The following is a 26211-nucleotide window of genomic DNA, read 5'->3' on the forward strand; positions in this document are numbered from 1 at the left end:
CATGTATACATACAATAAAGCAGAAGATATATAAAAAGCAAAGCAAAACAATTGTTAAAATGACCAACTCATCTTGAGAGAGATGTAAACAGCTGAATAGGCTGAATAGGTAGATATAAAGAACATTATTTTATTCATTTATTTATTAAATTTGTATACCTCCCTATACCTGTAGATCTCGGGGCCGTTCACAACATAAAATCGCAATGTAAAAAACAGAAAATACATGATAAAAACAAAAACAACCCAATCATTCTCCCTTCTACAACACATTTTAAAGGGGTATCAGATGTCAGTCAGTCAAAGGCCTGGTTAAAGAGGAACGTTTTCACCTGACACCTAAAGGTGCCAGCTGAACCTCCTTGGGAGAGCTTTCCACAAATGGGGAGCCACTGCAGAAAAGGCAAATTCTTGTGTTGCCTCCCTCCAGACCTCTCATGGAGGAGGCACACGAAGAAGGGCCTCACAAGATGGTTTCATATGCAGAGCGGCGATCCTTGAGATATTGGGGTCCTGAGCCATCTTCAAGAGTCATTGGAAAGATAGTAGCAAGGGTGCTTGGTGAATCTCTGCTGGAAGAGTATTCCACAGCTTGTGACCTCCAGCAATGAATGCCTGACTACTAGTTGTAGTCATTCGAGCTTCTTGAAACACGGATGACAAATAACAGTGCTCTTCCAGATAATCTCAGCAGTCAAGCTGGGAAATAAAGGCTGAGTGCAAGGGCTGGAGTGATGCAGAAGAGCCAGAAACATTGTGGGAAGGGACATGGCTCACTGTTACAACATTTGCTCTGCATGCAGGAGGTACCAGGTTCAATCTCTGGCATCTCCAGGTAGGAGATAATAGTTTCAGTGAATAGTTTTAACTGAGGTAAGACCTATTTACTATAGGCATACACTGCTTGATCATGCTACTATGGAAGAGGAATAATGTTTTAATAGATGAATACAGTGGTACTTCGGGTTAAGTACTTGATTCGTTCCAGAGGTCCATTCTTAACCTGAAACTGTTCTTAACCTGAAGCACCACTTTAGCTAATGGGGCCTCCTGCTGCCACTGCTCCGCCGCTGCACAATTTCTGTTCTCATCCTGAAGCAAAGTTCTTAACCCGAGGTATTATTTCTGGGTTAGCGGAGTCTGTAACCTGAAGCGTATGTAACCCAAGGTACCTCTGTACTTAGATGGGGAATATTATTGTTAACAAGTGTTTGTCATTTATTACATCAATGTCTCAAAATAATTTATAACTATAACTTCCTCTCCCTTATGTAACCACAATTTAGTATTACACTTGATAGTAGATTGTGGTTGCCACCTCCCTTTTTGGAGATAGCAGCAACCACCATAGGGATTGAAAAGTCCATTTAGTAAATTGTGTCCTGCCTCTTCCAAGGTCACCTTGAATGAACTTAGATCCAAGATCTTCCAAAAGAAATCACAGGATTTCAGATCATTTTTCTGAGCCAATCCAAATAATCTATTTGGCAATCTCTTAATTTCCCCCCTGTTGAAAACAACAAAGTGGACATGATTTCTTTACATTCAATAGTTGGAGAATTAAGAGATTGCAGAGTCAAAAAAGAAGGTTGGGTTCTCCGCCATGGCTCTCATTCTCCTCCTTTAAAAGAAACAAAAAACTTTATCATTTTCAGTTTTATAAATCAACACATACCAAGCAATCTATATATTACAAGTCAACTTCTCTTTCTCCCCCCTCCATAGTTCATTACAGTTATCCTTTAGTGCTGCATATTCTAATTACTCCATATTTTAACACATCCACTTCTTCCTTTGTTTATATTTTCACTGCTTGATTTATTCTATTCCTGCTAACGTTTTTAGATGTTTACAGTATTCTTTCAAATACTCAACAAACATTTCCCAATTCTCCTTAAAAATTCTCCCTTCCTGTTCTCTTAAATTACCTGTTGAACTAGCCAGTTCAGCATACTCCATTAATTTAGCCTCCCATTCCTCCTGAGTCAGTATTGTACCTTCCTTCCACTTCTGGGTGTATCCCATTCAGGCTGTCGTTGTTGCATACTTAAAGAGATGTTTCTGATCTTTAGGTACAGTGGAACCTTGTGTTACGTACAGTCCTCCTTATGCACTCTTTGGGTTACAAGCTCCGCTAACCCAGAAGTAGATGCTCCCAGTTGCAAACTTTGCCCCAGGATGCGAGCAGAAGTCGTGCGCTGGTGGCGCGGCAGCAGCCATTACTGAAAGCACGCCTCATGTTAAGAATGGTTTCGGGCTACAAATGGACCTCCAGAATGAATTAAGTTCATAACTGGAGGTACCACTGTATATCGAAACCTTCATTCTCCCCCTTCCCACTGATGTCACTCCATTACATTCAGTATTGAAATATTGAGAGGCTAGGGAAGACTTCAGTTATTATTCAGCTCAAATTTTAGTCTGGGCCAGAGAAGAACTGAGGTTTCTAATTCATTCTCCTCTCCATTGAGGCTAGCTTTAATTAACTTCCAAAGTTATTTTCTGGGCCTGGCTTGAGAGAACTTTTTTGGCATCTTTAAATCTCAGTCATAACAATTAGCCTTTGCTAATTCATCATGGCCAGTGTTTGCAAAATCCACCCTGTGGAAGGATCCTAATACAATCTAGGGAAACCTGTTCTTTTGCTGTGATATTCTGCAGTCAGATCCAGGTTCTGAAGCAAATGGTTGAAATAGATTAGTGTATGGAAAATCCCACTGCCTTTTTATGTTGAGAGTATTAAACAACAATCAGAGGTGTAGAAAATATTCATTCGGAGAAAGTAGTTTTCAGAAAGAATTTTCTATATATGAACATAATTTTTTTTCCCAGAGAAAAGGTAAAATAATTTTGTTCTAATAGTCCAATGAAATAGTCAGACACTCGCACCAAGAAAAAGGCTTTTGTCATGTTTAGCCAGCAAAACTGTAGCAAAGTTGTTGATAATTTAAAAGCCGCCTACTCCGTAAAGAAAGAAAAAAAGGAAATACCCAGCAGAGTAACTGAATGCAATGTGCTAAATGCACTTGCTTGTAGAATGCAGCCACTGACTTCTTTTATGAAGCTTTGTTTTCAAGTTGAAGCAAGGAACTCGCAATCTTGTTGGGACTGCTGCAAATCCCTAGCTGTCAAGGGGTGCCAAGAAAGGAAACAATTTATAGTCACTAAGTAGTGTCTCCTTTTAGGCCGTGATCAAATACAAACCCAGTTGCTTTTAACTGATGTAGGGCACAATCCACCAAGCGCTAGTGCCCTTCATTCATTTCAAAGAGCCTGCATGGTATTCCTTTCTCCACTCAGGAGTCACTGGAATGAATGACGATTTTGCTGTATATTTCAGTGGAAGAGGTGAAATAATTCAGTTGGCTTTTATTTGTTAAGGTGTGGATTTGTTAGCTAAACAGGGCAGTTTCACATTTTTAAAGAACCACTGGTTCGTATACTTTTCATTTGTTTGCTCATTTCTATCCCTAAGATGTAGCACTGTAATAGCTTACAGATGTAGCTTACAATGGCAGTTTACAAATAAAGTCAACCAGACCCTCCAAGTGTCCCTATTTTCCAGGGACAGTCCCAGATTTACAGAAGTCGTCCCAGTTTCTGATTTGATCCTAGAATGTCTCGCTTTTCCTTAGGATGTTCCTATTTTCAATGAAGAAATGTTGGAGGGTATGGTTATTCAATCCCCGAGCCAAGGAGATAAGTACCTATACAACAAACAGAAAGGCAGCCCTGTGTAGGGAAGTTTTTAAATATTTAATATGTTGTTATTTTTATATATGTTGGAAGCCGCCCAGAGTGGCTGGAGCAACCCAGTCAGATGGGTGGGGTATAAATAATAAAAATGTTATTGAGTAGAACATCCCTATTTTCATTAGCAAAGTGTTGGAGGGTATTAAGTCAAGTGGATGAAAAGATCCCATTGTGTCTCTTAAGTGCTCCTTCCAGGGCAGAGAATTCCAGGTGCACTCAAAATACCAACAGAAACTTCTTTCATAGTGGATATGCATCCTTTGTAATTGATGTGAATATGGAGTTGATGGTGTTGAAAGAGGTTGGAGACAGGCAGGGAGGATTCTTGGGAACAAACTGCTCAAGGGACAAGTGACTGGATTCCCCCTTTCTCTGCCCCCCCCCCCGATGTTAAAAGGTTGCCATATTCTAGGAATAGTGCAACTCGTACAGCTGTTCAAAAATAATTTTACACCATTTATCAAATATGTGAGAAAGAGTGCCATGAAAACTTAAAAGGTAAAGGGGAGACCCCTGACCATTAGGTCCAGTCGTAGCTAACTCTGGGCTTGTGGTGCTCATCTCGCTTTATTGGCCGAGGAAGCCGGCGTACAGCTTCCGGGTCATGTGGCCAGCATGACTAAGCCGCATCTGGCGAACCAGAGCAGCGCACGGAAACGCCATTTACCTTCCTGCCGGTGTGGTACCTATTTATCTACTTGCACTTTGACGTGATTTTGAACTGCTAGGTTGGCAGGAGCAGGGACCGAGCAACGGGAGCTCACCCCGTCGTGGGGATTTGAACCGCCGACCTTCTGATTGGCAAGTCCTAGGCTCTGTGGTTTAACCCACAGCGCCACCCGCGTCCCTCATGAAAACTTACAAACTACCTAAAATAAAGTGATTCTTATTATTCAGCTATTAACCGCTAAGCTATTCAGTCTTGTATGCTTAAGTCAAGAAATTGTCTCTTCAAAGATAGTTAATAATAATAATAATAATAATAATAATAATAATAATAATAATAATTTATTTATACCCCGCCCATCTGGCTGGGTTTCCCCAGCCACTCTGGGCAGCTTCCAAAAGAATATTAAAATACTGTGATACATCAAACATTAAAAGCTTCCCTAAACAGGGCTGCCTTCAGATGTCTTCTAAAAGTCTGGTAGTTGTTGTTCTCTTTGACATCTGGTGGGAGGGCATTCCACAGGGAGGGCGCCACTACCGAGAAGGCCCTCTGCCTGGTTCCCTGTAACTTGGCTTCTCGCAGTGAGGGAACCGCCAGAAGGCCCTCGGTGCTGGACCTCTGTGTCCGGGTAGAACGATGGAGGTGGAGACGCTCCTTCAGGTATACTGGACTGAGGCCATTTAGGGCTTTAAAGGTCAGCACCAACACTTTGAATTGTGCTTGGAAACGTACTGGGAGTCAATGTAGGTCTTTCAAGACCGGTGATATATGGTCTCGGCAGCTGCTCCCAGTCACCAGTCTGGCTGCTGCATTCTGGATTAGTTGTAGTTTCCGGGTCACCTTCAAAGGTAGCCCCACGTAGAGCGCATTGCAGTAGTCCAAGCGGGAGATAACCAGAGCATGCACCACTCTGGCGAGGCAGTCCGCGGGCAGATGGAGCTGGTACACAGCTGCCCTGGACACGGATTTAACCTGTGCCTCCATGGACAGCTGTGAGTCCAAAATGACTCCCAGGCTGCACACCTGGTCCTTCAGGGGCACAGTTACCCCATTCAGTTAGCACTAGTAGATGCATCAATGGCACAAGACAACTGAAGAAACCCAGAAAACTGTGCTCAGGGAGTGTGCTATCCACCAACCCCAACAAATCGGCCCCACCGGGGGCGAAACAGCAGCCTCCCAACTGCATGGACTGCTAGGGCGAAACGGGGATAGAACGCTGGCACCCTGTATTCTTTATTACTTCATACGTTGCCTCATCAGCGCCTCACAGCTACCGGGAACAATGTTGAACTTACACTTTTCTTGAATCTTCTTGAACTTATTTTAAAAACAAAAAGGAAAAGGAAAACTGAGTCAAGAATTTGTAAGAACCTAGTAAAATCTGATATTGCAAGTTAGGTAGTTTGTAAGTTTTCATGGCACTTTCTAAGTAATTGTCTCTTTCTCACATATTTGATAAATGTTGTAAAATTATTTTTGAACAACTGTGTGAATATTTGTCACCAACATGCTGTACGAGTAGCACTATCTATTAACGACACAGGTTGCATTTTTCTAGCATATTCTAGGAATAAGCAACTGGTAGTTCATAGGGTCAGCTCAGACCCATAGTTTTCCTATCTAGATCCTCAGTATATAGTTTTATGCACATCAGCCCCACATTTCCCCGCACATATTAGGACACAAGCAAAGGGTTATTTAACTTCCCATTAGGAACCATAACAAAAGTCTTTGGCAATTTTCTCACCCTATGTATCTTAATTGTTCATCCTCATTTGCCTGTTTCTCTCTCATGGTTAAGGAGTCATCAGTTGCATGTGGGGCAGCTGAAAGACTCTTAAGGGAATGTTTAGTTCACACTGCTCAGATTCTGCTGGCATTTTAGGTTTTGCTCTGAAATTTTAATCGATTTTCTTTAATGTTATAGTATTATAGTATTTCAGTGTGTTAGATTTTGTATGACCCTTTGTGGACCACTTACGGATTCCTTATATTGGGAGCTATATAAACTGTAGAGAAAAATAAATAAAAAGGAGGAAGTCATGGGGGAAACTGTGTATGCACCTCTGATATGTAAGAGGACAAGAGTGACTTGGGTGGCAGATGCACACATCCATATCTCCATATAGTATAAGTAACCTCAATATAGTGCAAATAGGACATCTGTGTGTATATTTGTCTATGCATGTTACTTCTGCACACAGGCGAGGTGTGCCCAGTAAGGATATGAACCACCTCCCCTTTGAGCTTTAGACATTGTGCCTTCAAAAACTAAGGGTGGCAAACAAAGAGAGAACAAAGTGATGAAAAATAAATTTCCTCATAGAGCACTGGAAGCAATCATTTTCTTAATGTCTCTGATTAATGGCACTCTTTGTTCTAACGATTACTCCCAAAGAAGTGATAAATAGCCATATTACCTGTCCATCAGCTCTCAGATGCCACAACAGTTCTCCTAATGCAGCTGATACTCTTCAAATCCTTTCCTGCATCCCAGGAAGGAAATGCCAGGGCATGTTGGGAGATCTTAAAACAGAACACAAAGCCCAGAGTGACAATCCTGGAAACTGCTGGATCACCAGATCAATAGATTCAAAGATGACTAGTTTGTGTAGCTTTGTGCAGTTTAAACATTTGTGCAGGGAGTCTACCCACACAGAGTGTTATTGACAACCACAAATCAATGCTAATTTTTGATCCTTTTCAACCTACACAAACCTCTTGACCCTTTCACCACCTTTGGGGCACTTCAAGTAGTCACAGGCAATCACAGGAGAAGGTATAAACTTGTGGGGATTTTGAAGGCTGAGTAGTTTTGATCATGCCCATGAGCTGAGCTGAAAAGTTTGTACATGTGCCAAATGCATAGTTTTTTGGGATGCTCTTGCTTTCCCACTCTTAATAAAAGGAGCTTTAAGCAACTCCTGTGTTCATTAACTGGGGAGGGAAGCAGTCTGAAATATTCTAGAGTTGCACATTTGTTTGAAACCTTTGTCACCCTACTTCTGCTTGCTTTTGAGATGACTTTCAGACAAAACAACACAAATGATCCACGTTTGAGTTATCAAGATTTGAATGTGCTTAAATTGTGTTTTCATTGTTATTTTTTAACCTATACTATAGGTCCTGTAGCATGGTCTGGGCTAATTTACTATAACTGTTTGTAATGCTTTCCAAACTGAAGATCCCAGAGATTTTGAAAGGTATATAAGCGATTCCCACTATGTCTCGGGTGAATATTTTCAGGGGGACCTACATGCTTTGCTGGTTTGCTTCCACTGCCACTGGTGCAATGAAGGACTTCTTGGTGTTCTGCACCAACTTCCCTAATGGTCTTCAAGGGTAGCTCAATGTGGAGCATATTATGTCCAATTTTAAGGTAGGGTTAATGTGACAATTCCTGTGTAAGTTGAGAAGAGGAATACCTCAGAGTCAGTGCAAGATACTCCGCTGCCTGAGCAAGGTGAACCACCTGTGCACTGACATCTGCTGCCTCCTCCTTCCTTGGCCCTTTCTCAGATGGAGGCACTGCAGGCAAGGTGGCAAGGACATATTATTCTGAATACAAGAGAATGGAGTGGAAGGAAGAATATTTTGTTGCAATTCCATTTATTATTGAAAATAATAGGGCTTTGGCAAGTGGGAGGGTAGGAGAACCAAGATGCCTCCAGCCTAAGTGATAGGATATGGTACAAATCGAAGTAAATGAATAAACAAACTTCCAGGTCTTTTACATATGAATAATTACTACATATTAAGGACATACAGAGGAGCTCTGGCAAAACCATCTCTCACCATTGGCAAATGCATCCCAGCTGACTTATACTGAGATGGACTTACTGATGCATCTATAGCTCAGTATTACCTACAATATCTCCCAGCCCTATCTGGAAATGCCAGGGATTGACTCCGGGGCCTTTTGCATTCATGCAGAGCAGATGCTCTTTCGCTGAGCTACAGCCCTTCCCCAGAATCCCACTGCAGGAACCTACTGCCACATAATTGACTTAATCTTTTGGCAGGAGGTGAGGATCCAACCAACTAGTCTATAAAAGTCTCCAAACCCTAGATTCGTAGTGGCTGGAACAGATACAGGAACAGATGGGTGTTGAAGTGCATGCTGTCTTGAAGAAGTGGTAGCATGCCATGCTCAAGCCAAAGTCAATACGTGATTGTGTTTAGCATATCTTTTTAAACTAGCAGCTGTGAGCAATTCAGGGACCAAAGCACGTGGGGAAAGGTCTAACCTTCCACCCACCCTCACCCCTCAATGTGATGGTCCTGCCAAAACATTCACTTCTCAAAGAAGCTTACGTTGTACTTGAAATAGCATCTTCTTGGGCAGGAATTTTAATCAGGAGTGCAATACAAGGAAAATATTACCTTCCTGTGCACCGTGCTTCTAATCCTGAATATCATGGGTGCTAAGGCCCTAATGACAGCTTCCCTAGTGTGGCAAATAGCAGCTTCAAGGGGGGCAATTTTAATCGGTACTGTGGCATAAGTGGTAAGGGTTGATTCTTACTCCCAGTGTGCTGTGGTCCCAGTCCTGATTAGCTGCCCTGGATCTGCTGTTTATAAAAGAAAAGAAAAGGCATGTTAGCAGTGACTAGGAATTTAACATAATCTGTGGTTTGGCCATTACCACATTATATTTTGCTATTTTAAAGTCCCCCCAACCTTTCGATGCAGTCCATAAAGGAAGCTTTTTAAGGAATCTTGAATTATTGCAGCAAATAATAGAGGACAGTTTGTAGCAAGCTTTATGAAAATTCATTGGGGGTTTTTTTAACAACAATAGCACTAGAATACCCATCTTGATTGTTCCATCTGCAGACAAAGACACACAGAAAGAGCCAGGTATTTTATATCTTATACAAACAGTTCCGTGTTTGTTCTATTTCCAAGGCTCTTTGTCATACATAAGGACCAATCATTTAACTTTGCGTGGCCACCCCATCTTCACTACTAAACCTTAGGGTGTAAAGTTTAGGCTTTTAAAAGTTCAGTTGTCGAAGTATAATACATAACTGTCCTCATAAAAACCTATTAATAAAGACTGCATCCAATTGTAAAGCTAATTTTAATTGTGTTTTGTGCCAGCATAATTTCTGATGACAGATTTTTATTCCAAGCATGAACCTCCATTTGAGCTCCATACTTTTAACCCACAGTCCATAATTTTGCATTGGGCTATACAAGTTCCCTTTGGCTATGGCAGTTTGAATGCTTCCACTTTCAAGGATCTAAGCCATAAATGTTTATTAAAAGAATCTATAATGAAATCATTTTTGTTATTTTTTTAATGGCTGCCTTGAGTATGTTGGATGACTGAATGCTGGTTGTTAATCATTAAGTACTCCTGGTATAAAAACTGTTTGATAGTATTGCCATCTAGGGGCTGAACGGGATTCTCCATACTGAAATAAACTGTAATTGAACAGGTGCTACTATTGACAATATGCATATGTTTTTCTTTATAGCCCACATGCTTTCCATGTTTCTTATGAAAAGTGGTATCTCTGAATGTCCCCAAGCAGCTAATGTTTTAAATATGTATAATGTATTTGAGGTGATTCTATAGGCATTTAAACCATCCTATACTTTAGCGTCCATGAATGATCACAAAGTGGTCTTTTAAGTATATAAAACTTTTTGCGTCCTGAAAATGGGGTGGGCGGGTGTTATAATGCTGTGGTGGTTCAACCTGTCTTCAATGACCATTGTATTTTTCTTTCAATTGATGGTATACCTATAATAGACTCAGGTCTTTAAGAGCTGGTCCTTATGTAGATGAAACAGCACATCCACACAGAACAGGGCCATCCTGTGGGGAAGAGGACTCCCCAGAGGTAGTAAAGTAGAAAAGACTTTAGGGTGGGACCTCTACAAGTGGAAACCAAACAACAACCCAATGTGGACTGATCATATTTGGCTGCATTGGATGATGGTTACTGTTTCACTAAAGCAGACTTGGGGTCAGTTAGCTTCCATTGAATAACAGAAAATGAAGAGCATCCAAGACCCTGGGGGATCTAAATGACCCCCCAACAAAAATTGATTTTAGCAACTGCTTGACATTGGTTTCAGTGTTTTTGGTCTACAAGCCATCAACATCATACAGGGTAGGGTTATCAAGACAGTTGCAGCAGAGAAGCAGAAAACACAATATGCATGTACCCAAATTCTGCCTTTTAAAATAAGAACATATCTAATCCATGAACAATAAAAAGTACATTTAAAAAAACACACCAAAATAATTTAAAAAGAACAATATTGGCTCAGGACTCATCTTTCCTATAGCAGCTATGACCTAGTTTGGATGCAAAGAACTTGACTCTATTTTCAGCAACCTTAGGCTTATGTTTCATATTGATACAGCACTTGAAGAGAAGGTGGCTTTACAGTGCACCTTATTTTTGTTTGTTTATGCAGGGGTGGTGCGTCCCATTTTATGGCTTGAGGCAAAACAGGAAGCGTCGCTCCCTGTGCCCCTGCTACCAGAGAGCAGCACCAGCATCATCACTAATTTGTGGCAAGATTGTGACAAAATTGTGTGAGGTCTCCTGCGTTCCACAATATATTGCCAGAAATTGGTGAGATCTCACCCAGAATCAGTGGTGGGGCACCTGGGGGGTGCTGCTTCGGGGCCTTCTGCCACCTGAGGCAGCAATCTCAGCCTGCCTAATGGCTGTGCCAACCCTGTATTCATAACATCAAGAGATTTTGAACTTAAGCGGAAACAAACAAACATGATGGTGTCAGAGTTTTACCACATAGGAGTTGATCCTGGGGTGAAGAAATCATTATAGACCATTACTACCAGCCCTGTATAGTGACACACCTGTGCATATATGGGAGGTGTAGCCAATTATGCCCCTCCATTGAAGGGTGACTCTTTAATCCAGTAGAAGCTTCTGTGAGCAGAGTTGGGGAAGTATTGATTCTCCTTTTGCCCCATGCCTTTAAGATCCTATGTCACCTCCCAATCTGTTCCAAAGGGTCTTCATGCTTCTGGAGTAGATTGGGGGTTTGTTTGCAGCTAGATAGAGGAGGAGGAATCGGCAAAAATGTTACCGATTTACTGCTTATGGAAGACCCTGCTGCCTGTCAGTGAATGGATACTGCCGGATACTACCTATGAACCAATAATCCAATTTTATGTTTCTACATTCTGGAATCCTTGTCAAATACCTTTCACTGGGTGTTCACTGATCGAAGACAGTGGATCAGTGGAACGTTCACCATTTCTCTCTTTGCAGTGCACCTTCTCAAAATCTGAAGTACCCTCTGAATTTCCCTTTCCCCATTTCACTTACGGATACCTTCTGTCAGTGGGCATTCACCATTGAATTCAACCTACTATTATTTTCTCTCTCTGAAAAACTATGACTAAGACTGCAACCTATATATATCTACTCGGAAGTAAGCCCCGTTGAGGTCAATGGACTTACTGCCGCATTAATACGTATAGGATTTCAGGCTAAGGCTGCAATCCTGCACACAATTGTCTGGAAGCAAGTGTTATAGAAATCAATGGGACTTTCATGTAAATTAGCCATGTAAAGAATTGCATTGTGTTTGACCTCAGTATCTGATTAATACAGTGCTTCAAGTGTAGGATTGTCAAGCATGGGTGACTAGGAATTCCTAACAATAACTATCCTTTCAGCTCTCCCTTCCTCTCTTCATTATCAATCTTACTGCTGCCTGCCCTGTTTAACAGGGAGAGGGGAGGAATAATTGTCATTGAAAAGTATATTTATAATCAGTACTGGTGGCATGTTGAGTTTTAATATTCAGAATGGACATTCAAATACTGCATTATATTTATCTAAAAGGAAAGCTCATTGTTGTGGGAAAATAACTATTTAATTATTTATCATCTAACTTTTAATATTTTAAAAAAGAAATGATTATTTTTTCTGCAAAAAAATTGTTTCTGAGTCTGTTAGCTTAACAGATACTTAAATATTTAAAAGGTTAGAAGTGCTGGCTTTTAGCCACTTAACACAAAACTGGAGAATTGACTCCTGACTTCTTTGCACGATGAAGGAGATAGACCTAACCACCAGAAAAAGAGAAAATGTACTCTAATCTAACAGATTTGAAATGAATGCCAAATTGTTTGGAAGGAGCAGGGGGCATTGTGACAGATATAAAATCTTTTCATATAAGATTATTTTCATTGAAAGAAATACAATGGTGGTTTACAGACAACAACAACAATAATAAAATTATTTGTATCCCGCCTGGGCTCAGAGTGGCTAACATCATAAAAAAAAGGATAAAAGATAACAAGATATAACAATAAAAGCAAAGTATCAGTATCAAGTAGAGAAGTCCAATATGCCAGGAGCAGGTATTAAAAGTCAGAAAATGTTTGGGTGAAAGATTTTAATTGGCAATGGAAGCACTCAATAGCTGGTTGATCTTCTGAGTATTTTCATTTCACAAGGTGAGTACCACCATGCAAAAAGCCCTTCTCTGCACCACTATGAAGTGGAGATATGCACGGCATATTTTGCTGCACAGCCCTAAATGTGTACAAAATGGACCAGTGTAGGCTATGTATACAGCAATGGGAACTCTGCAAAAAGCACAGTTTCCAGTTGTGTAAACTAGCCTAAGCATGTACAGTGTGTGCGTGTGAAGATGTACAGACAGTACACTGGCTACTCACAGGGTGGAGGGGAGTCAGCGCCTGCTACCATGATATAGGGATGTAGTCTATTTGAGAGCATGAGTATAGTGTAGAGTAGAGTTAGGAACTGGCCAAAGAGATTCTGCTTCAGTTCCATACCCAGCAATTAAGTTCTCACTAGGTTACTTTGGGCCACCGTTTATGTCTCAGTCGAAGCTACTTCACAGGGTTATTGTGAGGCTAAAATGCATTGCCTTACACTTTTTGTAGGCACAACGAAGTAATATAATAAATATAAAATAAATTATAATATAATATAAAAATGAATGTGGGAACAATGGCACAGTGTTTGTGAAAAAGAGAACTATAACAGGATATTATTTAGGATAGGTAAAGGTAAAGGACCCCTGACAGTTAAGTCCAATCGCGCACGACTCTGTGGTTGCGGCACTCATCTCACTTTACTGGCTGAGGGAGCCGGCGTTTGTCCGCAGACAGTTTTTCTGGGTCATGTGGCCAGCATGACTAAGCCACTTCTGGTGAAACCAGAGCAGTACCTATTTATCTACTTGCACTTTGACGTGCTTTCAAACTGTTAGGTTGGCAGGAGCTGGGACTGAGCAACGGGTGCTCACCCCGTCACGGGGATTCAAACCGACCTTCTGATCTCCAAGCCCTAGGCTCAGTGGTTTAGACCACAGACCCACCCGCATCCCTATTATTTAGGATAAGGGAGGGCAATAGGACAGAGAGAAGGAACTCATGGCCTTCCAAGTACTCTTGGACTCTTAAGTCCCATAAGCCATTATGGTCATCAGGGAAGATGGGAACTATATCGCAACAATATCAGTCAGAATATAGGCCTCACATCCTTTTTGGCCCTTTGTGCCTGCTGAAGATTATGCACAAACTTGGTAAAATTTGCCTGTTAGTGCTGGGCCTTCAAGATAAGCTTTATTCAACAACCCACCATAATTCATTTATTCAACCAAATGAAAGAATATTCTGTGTATTTCTGCTGCAGGGAACAACGCATCAAACTCACTTGTTTGGTTTGAAGCCATTCACAACTTACCATATTCATGTTGTTGCTGTCAACAACGCTGGGCAAGTTTCAAGTCCATGGACTTCCGTGCGCACCCTGGAAGCCCCCCCAAGTGGCCTGGCCAACTTTACCGTGGAAAAGAAGGAGAACGGCAGGGCGCTGTTACTTAAATGGGCGGAGCCTTCCAAGCCCAATGGCAACATTAAGGTAAGCCCAACCTAGAAAATGACTTAATTGGGGTGGAAAGGTATGAACATACATTAGAACTTCATTGCTGAATACATGGTGAAAATTGTCGTCCATTTTGAAGTTTGGAAGGGATGTGTGGTTTGTATATAAGGTCCGAGTGATGTCAGGTCCTGCATCGATAGACAGCCACCAGCATAGATGATGTCTTCCTTTGATCCTTTACAAGCCACCTCCCTGTTCTTAGTTAAATGATCTGGAGCAACAGACACTATCAAAGAAAACTCCCAAGACCCACGAGCCAAAGGAGAACTATGGGGCCATGACATTCGGTGATACTTTACTAAGGGACCCCATTAACCATAGAACTGGCCTTGAGTGATGTTGTCCTAAATTACAGTGGTACCTCGGGTTAAGAATTTAATTCATTCTGGAGGTCCGTTCTTAACCTGAAACTATTCTTAACCTGAGGTACCATTTTAGCTAATGGGCCTCCCGCTGTCGCCGCTGCGCTGCCACCACGTGATTTCTGTTCTCATCCTGAAGCAAAGTTCTTAACCCGAGGTACTATTTCTGGGTTAGCGGAGTCTGTAACCTGAAGCGTCTGTAACCTGAAGCATCTGTAACCCAAGGTACCACTGTATTCAAATGAAAGTAAAGCTGGTTATATGGGAAGTACCCAAAGGAAACTCTCACCATGAAGACTCTTGAGCTCATGACAGGCAAGATATATGTGTGAAAGCGTGTTCTCCATAACAGAGAGCACGTGTTGCGGTTGGGAAAAACAGGCCACCCTGCAGTGACTAGGCAAATTTGGAGGAACCCAAGCCTTTAAGTGGTTAAAATTGGGTTGCTGGGGAGTTTTGATTGTTGCCAATTCGGAGGAGGGGTCAGAGTCTTTAAATACAGGGGCCAGACGTTGGACATTCTCTTGGCCGTTTTGCACCGGATCACCCGCCCTCCCTCCCTTTTATAGGGTGGTTTTTTGTTTTGCTCTATTGGCCTTGCTATGCCTGTCATGGGGTCGTCCGCCTTGGAGCGGGGGCCTGGTAGGAATTTTGCCATCTGGCTGATTGGCTGGTGCCATTTGGTTTTTGCCTACTGCGTAGCAAATCGTCACAACTTGTAAGGTTGGCGGTTAGGCATTGGTTAAATTGGTGCTTGGAGGGGTAAGTGCCTATCCCTCCAAATGATGCGAAGGGAATTCCGTTAAAGGAATCCAGGGGCTTGCCATACAATTTGTCCTTGTCCCCGGAGTCGGACCTGCGGCCGTGCAAGCCCCACCGGAACATGAGGGTGAGTAGTGTGAGACTGATGCCCAGCTTCACTTTCTCACCCAATACTTGTTTCCCACGCTGGCTTCTGTTGGTGTCCGGAAGGGCCAGCTTTGTCCTTGAGGGCAAGGACAGATAGTCGGAACCAATGCCTAAGCAACCACTCACATTTTTTGTATTTGAATAAAGTTGTGGCCAAAATTATGCCAAAAACCTTAAACAAAAATCACGTGTGAAGTGTGAATTTTTTGGTGGGTGGCACTGTGGGACTCAACACGCAAATGCTGAGGACCCCGTTTCTGTCATAATTACTTTCTTCCTTTGCACTGTCTTTGCTAAATTTAATTCTCATGGTATTTTTCTTTCCTTTTCTACCTTTCTTTCCCCACCTTTGACTGTAGGATATATGTATGATTGTATGAAGATGTAGCTATCACAGGTTTTTAGTAATCGTTTTGCAAGTGGTGTCCTTTTGATGGGTATTGGGCTACATTCTTAGAATTACAAAGAGCTCTATAGGTTTGTTACCATGAACAGTTGGATATCCTGCATTAAACAGAACTGCAGTAGATTGTCCATTAAACAGCATGACGTGTTATAATTTCTCTACATTTGTTGTCTTATCCTATTTATTTAAGCATGCTTAAAAAACAACAGTGTGATTAAAGCTGCCACTTATATATTAAACGAAAAGCCGCCCAAAGCAGCTTAATGTGACATTTAGTTGGACCTTCTGTTCTTTACCTTTGGGGACTTTTCTGCTTTCCTTTTGGTGCTTCTCAGAGTGCAGGGGTGGGGAGTGAGAGGAGGCAATAATTCATGGGTAGGCAAACTAAGGCCCAGGGGCCGGATCCAGCCCTATCGCCTTCTAAATCCAGCCCGCAGACGGTCCAGGAATCAGCGTGTTTTTACATGAGTAGAATGTGTGCGTTTATTTAAAATGCATCTCTGGGTTATTTGTGGGGCATAGGAATTCTTTTCTCTCTCTTCAAAATATAGTCTGGCCCCCCACAAGGTCTGAGGGACAGTGGTCCCCCTGTTGAAAAAGTTTGCTGACCCCTGCAATAGTTCTTCCTTCTAGGAACACAATCACTGGGCTTTTCTTTCTCTCAGAAACAACAATTGGGGAAGGAATGGTTGCTGCTCCTTCTGATTGCTCTGGTTTGTTTGTTTGCTTGCTTGATGTGCAGCTTGATCTTCAGTTCCTTGTTTCTCAGGACCTTTCCCCATCTCCAAGTGAGGGTTTAAGCCTGTTAATGCCAAACTAGCAATATTCCCTTTTGTCACATATATTCAACTGCAAACTATGGATCCCTGAGCAACAGGGGTCTTTATTCACATAAATTCAGCCAGTCATTGCCAGAGGCTTCACTGTGACAAGTCCAATGTAGACTGTATGCCAGCCTTCAGCCTCGCTGCCAGGCCGGGCAGGGCAACAGCCAATGCCCAACCAGCAAGTGAGGCACCACCCTCCAAATGTGGCCTCTGACTGGCCCATTCAGATTAGCCCTCTTTGGCAGGAAGACCGCCCATTGATACCACCAGCCAAGGGGAATTCCCCACCCCCAGCCTGCAAGCAAACACAGCCTAGTTGCTGGGTTCATACACAGAGGAGGCCTTAACTGTTGCTCCCCACAGACACAGTGAGTGGCCACTGTAGGCCAGCCTTCTTCTGAGGCCCAGGACAGTACATATGAGTTTCCTTCCTGCCCCGCCCCCCGCATCGCTCCTCATCACAACAACACAGGCATTGATGTCCACAGGGAGGTTAAGGTTATTCCCTTTCTGTCAGATGAACCATAATCCCAGATTTCATTTTTAAAAACCAGCCTTTCTAGAACCTAAGATAAGAGGCAAAGGGTGCAGACACCCTTCTGCCAGGGTGTGTGTGTGTAACTAGTCTGCTCCCACATTTCACTGTGGAATGCCGGAATGCATACCCTAACAGAATGATCACCTTAATATGATTTTTCCTTCCAACATCTCTCGCAGAAACTAATGTTGTTCTTTTGGAGGAGGGAAGGGTTGAAGGTGGATGTTCCAGGTTTTATGGGTGCACACCAAACATTTATTGTGGCTTGCAGAGTACTTGACAGGCTGTTTATGGCGTCTATGATGGGAGTCATACATATCTAGCAGGCTGCGTTTGGCTTGTTGAGCTGGAAGCAATGCAGGCCTGAGTTGCAGGATTCAGCTGTGAATGTCTTGCCAGTAACGTATAGCTTTTGTTGATATATGTTATTTTTCTTCCAGACCTATAATATTTTCAACGATGATAACCTGGAATACAGTGGTTTGTCTCGTCAGTTTCTCTTCAAGCGCCTGGAGCCTTTCACTCTCTACATCCTAGTCCTTGAAGCTTGCACTGCAGCTGGCTGCAGCCGCTCTTCATCCCAGCCAATCTGGACGGACGAAGCCCCTCCTGAATCTCAGCTGGCCCCTGTAATCCAGTCGGTGAACGCGACTGGCATTGGACTGAGCTGGTCTCCGCCAATTAATTCAAACGGGAAAATAATGCGCTATGAAGTTATTCAGAGACGCAGCAAAGGAAATGCTTCGGGGAACAATGCAACAACAGAAGAAGAAAATGTTTTCACCGAATATAACACTGGGAGCACTACATTTGTATACAGTGCTCAACATTTGCAGCCATGGACTAAGTATGAATATAAGATACGTGCCTGGAATTCAGCTGGTTACGCTGACAGTTCATGGTCTGCTGCAGAGACCAGTCAAGCTGCCCCAATGGGCTTGGCTGCACCTGTCTTGAGATATATCCCCAAAAGTCCAAACAAAATTTGGATCTTGTGGTCCTCCCCAGAAGAGCCCAATGGCATTTTGCAGTCTTATAGGCTCCACAGAAATAACGTTCCATATCCTTTTAGCTTTGATGCTGCTACTTTCAACTATACTGATGAAGAGTTACTGCCATATACAGAATACAACTATGCAGTAACTGCTTGTACTATGGGAGGCTGCTCCACCAGCAACCATGCCAGTATTCGGACACTCGAGGCAGCTCCAGCATTCGTGAACCCTCCCACCCTAGAAGATCTTGGTTCCACCCAAATGAACGTATCGTGGTTACCACCCCAGATCCAAAATGGAGAAATCACAAAGTACATTTTAAAATTAAATGGCGAAGAGCTCTATGTTGGAAAAAGTTTATTCAGAAAAGTGTTGAATCTACAGCCTTATACCAGGTATGACATCATGCTAGTTGCTTGTACCAATGGAGGATGTACAGCTAGTGCACCCCAATCTGTTTGGACGATGGAGGCTGCACCACTTAATATAGATGCCCCCAGCTTGCTAGTGACAGGTTCAGAATCGATAGAAATCATGTGGAAGGCTCCTGCAAATCCAAATGGCAAAATCCAAAGTTACGAGCTAAGGAGAGACGGGTTTCTGGTTTATTTGGGGCTGGATACTCGTTATCATGACTTTATGCTAACTCCAGGAAAAGAATACAGCTACGCTGTTACTGCAAACAACAGCCAAGGAAGTGTCACCAGTGCTGTAGCCACAAGCAGAACTAATCCCTCTGCCCCATCTGGAATGTCACCTCCTCGATTGCAGGCATGGTCCTCAGAGACAATTTTGGTTACTTGGGACCCACCAGCAAAAGTCAATGGGGATATAGTCAGCTATACAATCACGCTGCGGGACCCTATTGAATCGGAGAAGAAAGCTGTTCATCTGGAGTCAACACATGTTTCCTTTGGGAGACGGTACTACACTTTCGCAGCATTAAAACCCTATCACAGGTAACTTGTGAACACGTACTTCAGTGCGTGAATATTGTCTGTTATTCTGATCATAGTGTGACACATGAAAAATCAAAACAAAATGCTCTTATGCCAATGCAGTCCTAGATGACTGGCGAATTTTGGCTCCCTGTAACCAGTTTGTTCTACCGGTTGGGGGGGGGACTGGGAGGTTGGTATCCTCAAGATGCAGAAGACCAAACAGCATGTAAAAACAGACTTAGCAGGAAGGACCCCATATTTCTCCCTAACAGAGGCACCAGCTTCTTAGCATGATTGAGGGAGCCCTACACAACATCATGGCGTCACACATGCAATGTCATGAGGAGCCAGGGGGCAGAACTGAACATTGAGGGGCCCCAAAAGTGCTTCAGCCCCTAGAAGCTACCGGCTATGCTTCCTAACAGAGCTATGCCTTCAGAATGTGATGCTAGGCTAGTGGAGTTTGCCAAAATATTCCTGCTAATGCATTATGAACAATGTCTCAAGGCATGAATCATAGAATCATATATTTGTAGAGTTGGAAGGGACTGCAGGAGTCATCTAGCAATGCAGGAATCTTTTTGCCCAACGTGGGGCTCAAACCTGAGATTAAGAGTCTCATGCTTTAACAACTGAGTTTATGAGATCTCTTCAGACTGGTCCTCAGTACTGAATGGAGGGTGGCTGTGGCAGCTTTGATCTGAATGTATAGTAGATTATCCATTGTAAAAACTGTCAACTCTCCATTCAGCAGAGCTTACTGAATCAATCAATTTTTCTTTTTCTTATAGCCAGCCCTTGTCAATGGGATCTTTAATATGCCACTAGCTGCTCAATTAGAAGAGGACCTTTTATCAATAGCTTCAGAAAACTCTCCTACTTTTTTTCCTTTTCAACTCTAAGTATGTGTATAGGCCTAAGCACACAGTGTGCATCACATTTCCTGCCTTTTGATGCATAGCAATCTCGGAATTGCAGGACAAGAGTGCTCATTTCTTTTCCTCCCTGAACGGGTTGTCCCATTATTTTCAGTGGAAACTTATAGGAAGTGGCTGGATGCACATGCAAGGTTTTCAACCAATTATTTTAACATGTTTTCACTTGCTAGCTAAGTGGAGAAGTAATGCATACATTTGTGCAGTAGAAGTCTCTTTGATCTCCCATCATTATTTTATAAATAAGAGCATGGGCAGAGGAAGATAAAAGTTCTGTCTGAGTCACAGATAGTCATGGGAACAAACCATAGTCCATGGCCCAGCTTTTCTCAGCTGGCTGGCAGTCCAAAACCTCTGGAGGCTACCAGGCTGTGGTAGGCTAACAATTAATTTTGTAAATTTAATGCAGACAGGCTGGAATGCGAGTTCAGATCACAAAGCCTGATCCTTTTTCTTTAGCGGAGCTTATGATACAAATGTTGCAGCATGATTATATTTTTTAGAAATGTGGTAAGACTTGTTTGTTTCAGCTAACTTTGAGTGGCCTGAGTTAAGCTTTCTGTTTCATCATATATTTTGAAATTATAAGCCACCTAATTGGTTGACTGAACAAGGAACTTACAGTTTGTCTTACAGTAGATATAAGGAACTTTTAACATTCAAATGCAACTTTTTTCTAGTTCAGGCAAAGCATAGCCATTATCTCACCAAATATATTCAAAGTAATGTGTTCCTAATATATAAACCATGCTGATTTGTTGCAGACATGGGGATCGCAGTGCACACACATGCAGGAATGTCTCCATCCATTTCAGCAAAGGAGATAAAGGGGTGTGCATGTTTGCAACTCTTGCTTTACACTGAACTAAATGGGGGGAGGGGAGTGCTTATGCTAGAGATCCACACATGCATTGAAGGTTCTGGACCTTCATGTATGTGAGGCCATTATGCTTGCTACCCAGCCGGATTGGTGGGGTATATTACTACTACTACTACTACTACTACTACTACTACTACTTGCACCACAGTGCAAAAAGTGGAGTGAAAGGAAACATCCCACCCAGTGGAACGCCCTCCCATCAGATGTCAAACAGATAAATATATGAGGTATATGAAGACGAGCAGCAAAGTCAGTCCTCAGGGAATGTGCAGGCGACCTTGGAACGGACAGCTCACGGAAGAACCCCGACCAAACCCAAGAGGAGGCGTGTAGTGGTAATAGGGGATTCCCTACTGAGGGGAACAGAAGCAGTGATCTGTGGGCCTGACAAGATGTCTCGGGAAGTGTGCTGTCTCCCCGGGGCTAAGATCCAAGATGTAACTGAACGACTGCAAGGAATCATAAAACCCACTGACAAATACCCCTTCCTCTTGGTTCATGTGGGAACCAATGACACTGCAAGCAATAGCCTCCAGAAGATCAAAAGAGACTACGAGGCTCTCGGCAGGAAATTGAAGCAACTAAATGCACAAATTGTCATCTCGTCTGTCCTCCCAGTTGAACGACGTGGCCCAGGGAGAGAGGGGAAAATAGTGGAAGTGAACAGCTGGCTTCGCAAATGGTGTAAACAGGAACGGTTTGGATTCTTAGATCACGGACTGCAGTTTCTTGAAGATGGACTTCTGGCAAGTGATGGGCTGCACCTCACAACGGTTGGGAGAAATGTTTTTGCCAAAAATCTCAGAAACCTCATCAGTCGGGCTTTAAACTGACTAATGTGGGGGAGGGAGACAGTGCTCCTGAAGGTATGAGTCTATCAATTAATGAAGATGATCATCCAAATGTCATAGACCAAATGGAGCAAACAGCATGCGGACCTAGTGGTGGGAGGAAAAAATCCTTAAATAAGAGACACAGGGGAATGATCAATGGACTTCAATGTCTGTACACTAATGCGCAAAGCATGGGAAATAAACAAGATGAGCTTGAGCTCTTGGTACAGCAAGCTAAATATGACATAATAGGCATCACTGAAACCTGGTGGGATAAGTCCCACGATTGGAATGTAATAATGGGGGGATACAATCTATTTCAGAGAAACAGACCAGACAAGAAAGGAGGAGGAGTGGCGTTATATGTCAGGGATGTGTATACCTGTGAAGAGATCCAAGATTTAGAACCTCAAAGCCAAAGTGAGAGCATTTGGGTCAAAATTAAGGGAGAGAAGAATAACAGAGACCTCATTGTGGGAATTTACTATAGATCCCCAAGCCAAACGGAGGACATAGATGATGCCTTCCTGGAACAGATGGCCAAGCATGCAAAAGGAAGGGAGATAGTAGTAATGGGGGACTTCAATTACCCGGATATTTGTTGGACGTCAAACTCAGCCAAGAGCATAAGGTCAAACAGATTCCTCACTGGCCTTGCAGACAACTTCATTGTCCAGAAAGTGGGAGAAGCAACAAGAGGAACAGCCATTTTAGATCTGGTCCTAACCAATGTTGATGACCTAGTTAGTGGGGTAGATGTGGAAGGATCATTAGGCGCGAGTGATCATGCTCTTCTGAAGTTTACTATACAGCGGAAAGGAGCAGCCAAGCATACTAGGACTCAATTTCTTGACTTTAAGAAAGCCGACTTCATAAAACTTAGGGAAGTGCTGGGTGAGATCCCATGGACAGCAATACTAAAAGGAAAGGGAGTTCATGATGGCTGGGAATTTGTTAAGAGGGAGATAGTAAAAGCACAACGTCAGGCAATACCAATGAGACGGAAACATGGAAGGTGCCTAAAGAAGCCAGGGTGGCTATCTAAAGAACTTTTAACTGAATTAAGATTAAAAAATGATGTGTACAAAAAATGGAAAAGGGGGGAAACCACCAAAGAGGAATTCAAACAAATAGCCAGCACGTGTAGACACAAAGTCAGAAAAGCTAAAGCACAGAATGAACTCAGGCTTGCTAGAGAGGTTAAAAGCAACAAAAAAGGCTTTTATGGGTATGTTCGTAGCAAAAGGAAGAACAGAGAAACAGTTGGGTCACTCAGAGGAGAAGATGGTGAAATGCAAACAGGGGACACAGAAAGGGCTGAACTCCTCAATTCCTTCTTTGCCTCAGTCTTCTCCGATAAAGAAAACAATGCCCGACCTGAAGAATTTGGAGCAAATGATTCAGCAAAGGAAACACAGCCCAGAATAACTAAGGAGATAGTACAAGAATATTTGGCTAGTTTAGATGTATTCAAGTCTCCAGGGCCAGATGAACTGCATCCAAGAGTATTAAAAGAACTGGCAGATGTGATCTCAGAACCGCTGGCAGTCATCTTTGAGAATTCCTGGAGAACAGGCGAAGTCCCGGCAGACTGGAGGAGGGCAAATGTTGTCCCTATTTTCAAAAAGGGGAAAAGAGAGGACCCAACTAATTACCGCCCAGTCAGTCTGACATCAATACCAGGGAAGATTCTGGAGCAGATCATTAAGCAAACAGTCTGTGAGCACCTAGAAAGGAATGCTGTGATCACCAATAGTCAGCATGGATTTCTGAAAAATAAGTCATGTCAGACTAACCTGATCTCGTTTTTTGACAGAATTACAAGCCTGGTAGATGAAGGGAACGCAGTGGATGTAGCCTACCTTGATTTCAGCAAGGCATTTGACAAGGTGCCCCATGATATTCTTGTAAAGAAGCTGGTAAAATGCGGTCTTGACTATGCTACCACTCAGTGGATTTGTAACTGGCTGACTGACCGAACCCAAAGGGTGCTCATCAATGGTTCCTCTTCAACCTGGAGAAGAGTGACTAGTGGGGTGCCACAGGGTTCTGTCTTGGGCCCGGTCTTATTCAACATCTTTATCAATGACTTGGATGATGGACTCAAGGGCATCCTGATCAAATTTGCAGATGACACCAAACTGGGAGGGGTGGCTAACACCCCAGAGGACAGGATCACACTTCAAAACGACCTTGACAGATTAGAGAACTGGGCAAAAACAAACAAGATGAATTTTAACAGGGAGAAATGTAAAGTATTGCACTTGGGCAAAAAAAATGAGAGGCACAAATACAAGATGGGTGACACTTGGCTTGAGAGCAGTACATGTGAAAAGGATCTAGGAGTCTTGGTTGACCACAAACTTGACATGAGCCAACAGTGTGACGCGGCAGCTAAAAAAGCCAATGCAGTTCTGGGCTGCATCAATAGGAGTATAGCATCTAGATCAAGGGAAGTAATAGTGCCACTGTATTCTGCTCTGGTCAGACCACACCTGGAGTACTGTGTCCAGTTCTGGGCACCACAATTCAAGAAGGACACTGACAAACTGGAACGTGTCCAGAGGAGGGCAACCAAAATGGTCAAAGGCCTGGAAACGATGCCTTATGAGGAACGGCTAAGGGAGCTGGGCATGTTTAGCCTGGAGAAGAGGAGGTTAAGGGGTGATATGATAGCCATGTTTAAATATATAAAAGGATGTCACATAGAGGAGGGAGAAAGGTTGTTTTCTGCTGCTCCAGAGAAGCGGACACGGAGCAATGGATCCAAACTACAAGAAAGAAGATTCCACCTAAACATTAGGAAGAACTTCCTGACAGTAAGAGCTGTTCGACAGTGGAATTTGCTGCCAAGGAGTGTGGTGGAGTCTCCTACTTTGGAGGTCTTTAAGCAGAGGCTTGACAACCATATGTCAGGAGTGCTCTGATGGTGTTTCCTGCTTGGCAGGGGGTTGGACTCGATGGCCCTTGTGGTCTCTTCCAACTCTATGATTCTATGATTCTATGATTCTATGAAATAACTATAGTCATACCTTGGATCCCAAACGCCTTGTGAGTCGAACATTTTGGTTCCCGAACTCCACAAACCCGGAAGTGAGTGTTCCGGCTGCGAACGTTCTTTGGAACCCGAACATCCAACGTGGCTTCTGCGGCTTCCGATTGAGTGCAGGAAGCTCCTGCAGCCAATTGGAAGCTGTGCCTTGGTTGTCGAACGTTTTCAGAAGTCAAACGGACTTCCGGAATGGATTCCATTTGACAACCAAGGTACGGCTGTATATGACTTTTAGAAGACACCTGAAGGCCCTGTACAGGGAAGTTTTAAAAGGTTGATGTTTTATTGTGTTCTTAATATTTTGTTGGGAGCCACCAAGAGTATTATTATTTGCATTTATTTTAAAACACAACACTGCTGTGCACACCTTTCTTTTGGAACATCTTTACTGTAATTACACGTATGTGCAATAGATACGTTTATAGCCCTCCTTCTACTTAACTTCCTTCTGATGTGTCTTTCTAAAGGTATGAAGTCCAAGTGCAAGCTTGCACACTCCTGGGCTGCACTTCCAGTGAATGGGCTTCTCTACAGACCCTTGAAGCACCTCCTGAAATCCAGCCAGCCCCCCTCATAGATGTGCAGTCAAGCCATGGTGGAATCCAGTCTGTTCTTTCCATTGTGTGGACAGGTCCAAAGCAACCAAATGGGAAGATCTTATATTACGAGCTTTACAGAAGACAAGTAACACTTGAGCAACTAAATCTAGACCTGGTCCTTGTTTATAATGGTTCATCCACATCCTTCAAAGATGCCACACTTCTGCCTTTTACTGAATATGAATATCAGGTATGTCACATACAGAATGAAGACCTAATCCTATGATTCCTATGAACATCTTTGGAAAGAAGCTTTATTGCTAAATTGTTAATATACTGTAAAAGACTATATACTCAGAAAAAGTGTTACAATAATTCCATATAGTTCACATGTACAAAAAGAGCTTCAAGAATTAAATACAGTCAATGTCCCTCCCCGTTTTTTGACACAGCGATTCCCATTTTTACACATACACATTTTTTGTAATGCACAGAAACTGACATATTTTCAGAGGCATGGTGCAAAATGTTTGTGAATGCTCTCAGCACTTTCGTTTGTTTGCATATTTATACTCCATGCTTTCATAAAAATCTATCCAAGTAGCGTACAACATATAAAAATAAAACCAGCAAGAAGCATCCATAAAA

The 26211-nt window shown here is 42.7% G+C and overlaps 1 protein-coding gene across 5 annotated transcripts in view; it reads left to right on the forward strand.

The window, feature by feature from the left end:
• USH2A (usherin) overlaps window positions 1–26211 on the forward strand; it is a 457494-nt gene that overhangs the window by 400256 nt on the left and 31027 nt on the right. For all 5 annotated transcript variants that reach the window (XM_081185934.1, XM_081185935.1, XM_081185936.1 and 2 more), the window contains exons 62-64: window positions 14095–14322; window positions 17829–19342; window positions 25492–25813. In XM_081185934.1, the coding sequence (XP_081042060.1) occupies window positions 14095–14322; window positions 17829–19342; window positions 25492–25813 (2064 nt within the window). The remainder of the gene's footprint in view (window positions 1–14094; window positions 14323–17828; window positions 19343–25491; window positions 25814–26211) is intronic.

The sequence above is a fragment of the Podarcis bocagei genome, assembly GCF_964188305.1.
Source record: "Podarcis bocagei genome assembly, chromosome: 3".
Taxonomy (NCBI): domain Eukaryota; kingdom Metazoa; phylum Chordata; class Lepidosauria; order Squamata; family Lacertidae; genus Podarcis; species Podarcis bocagei.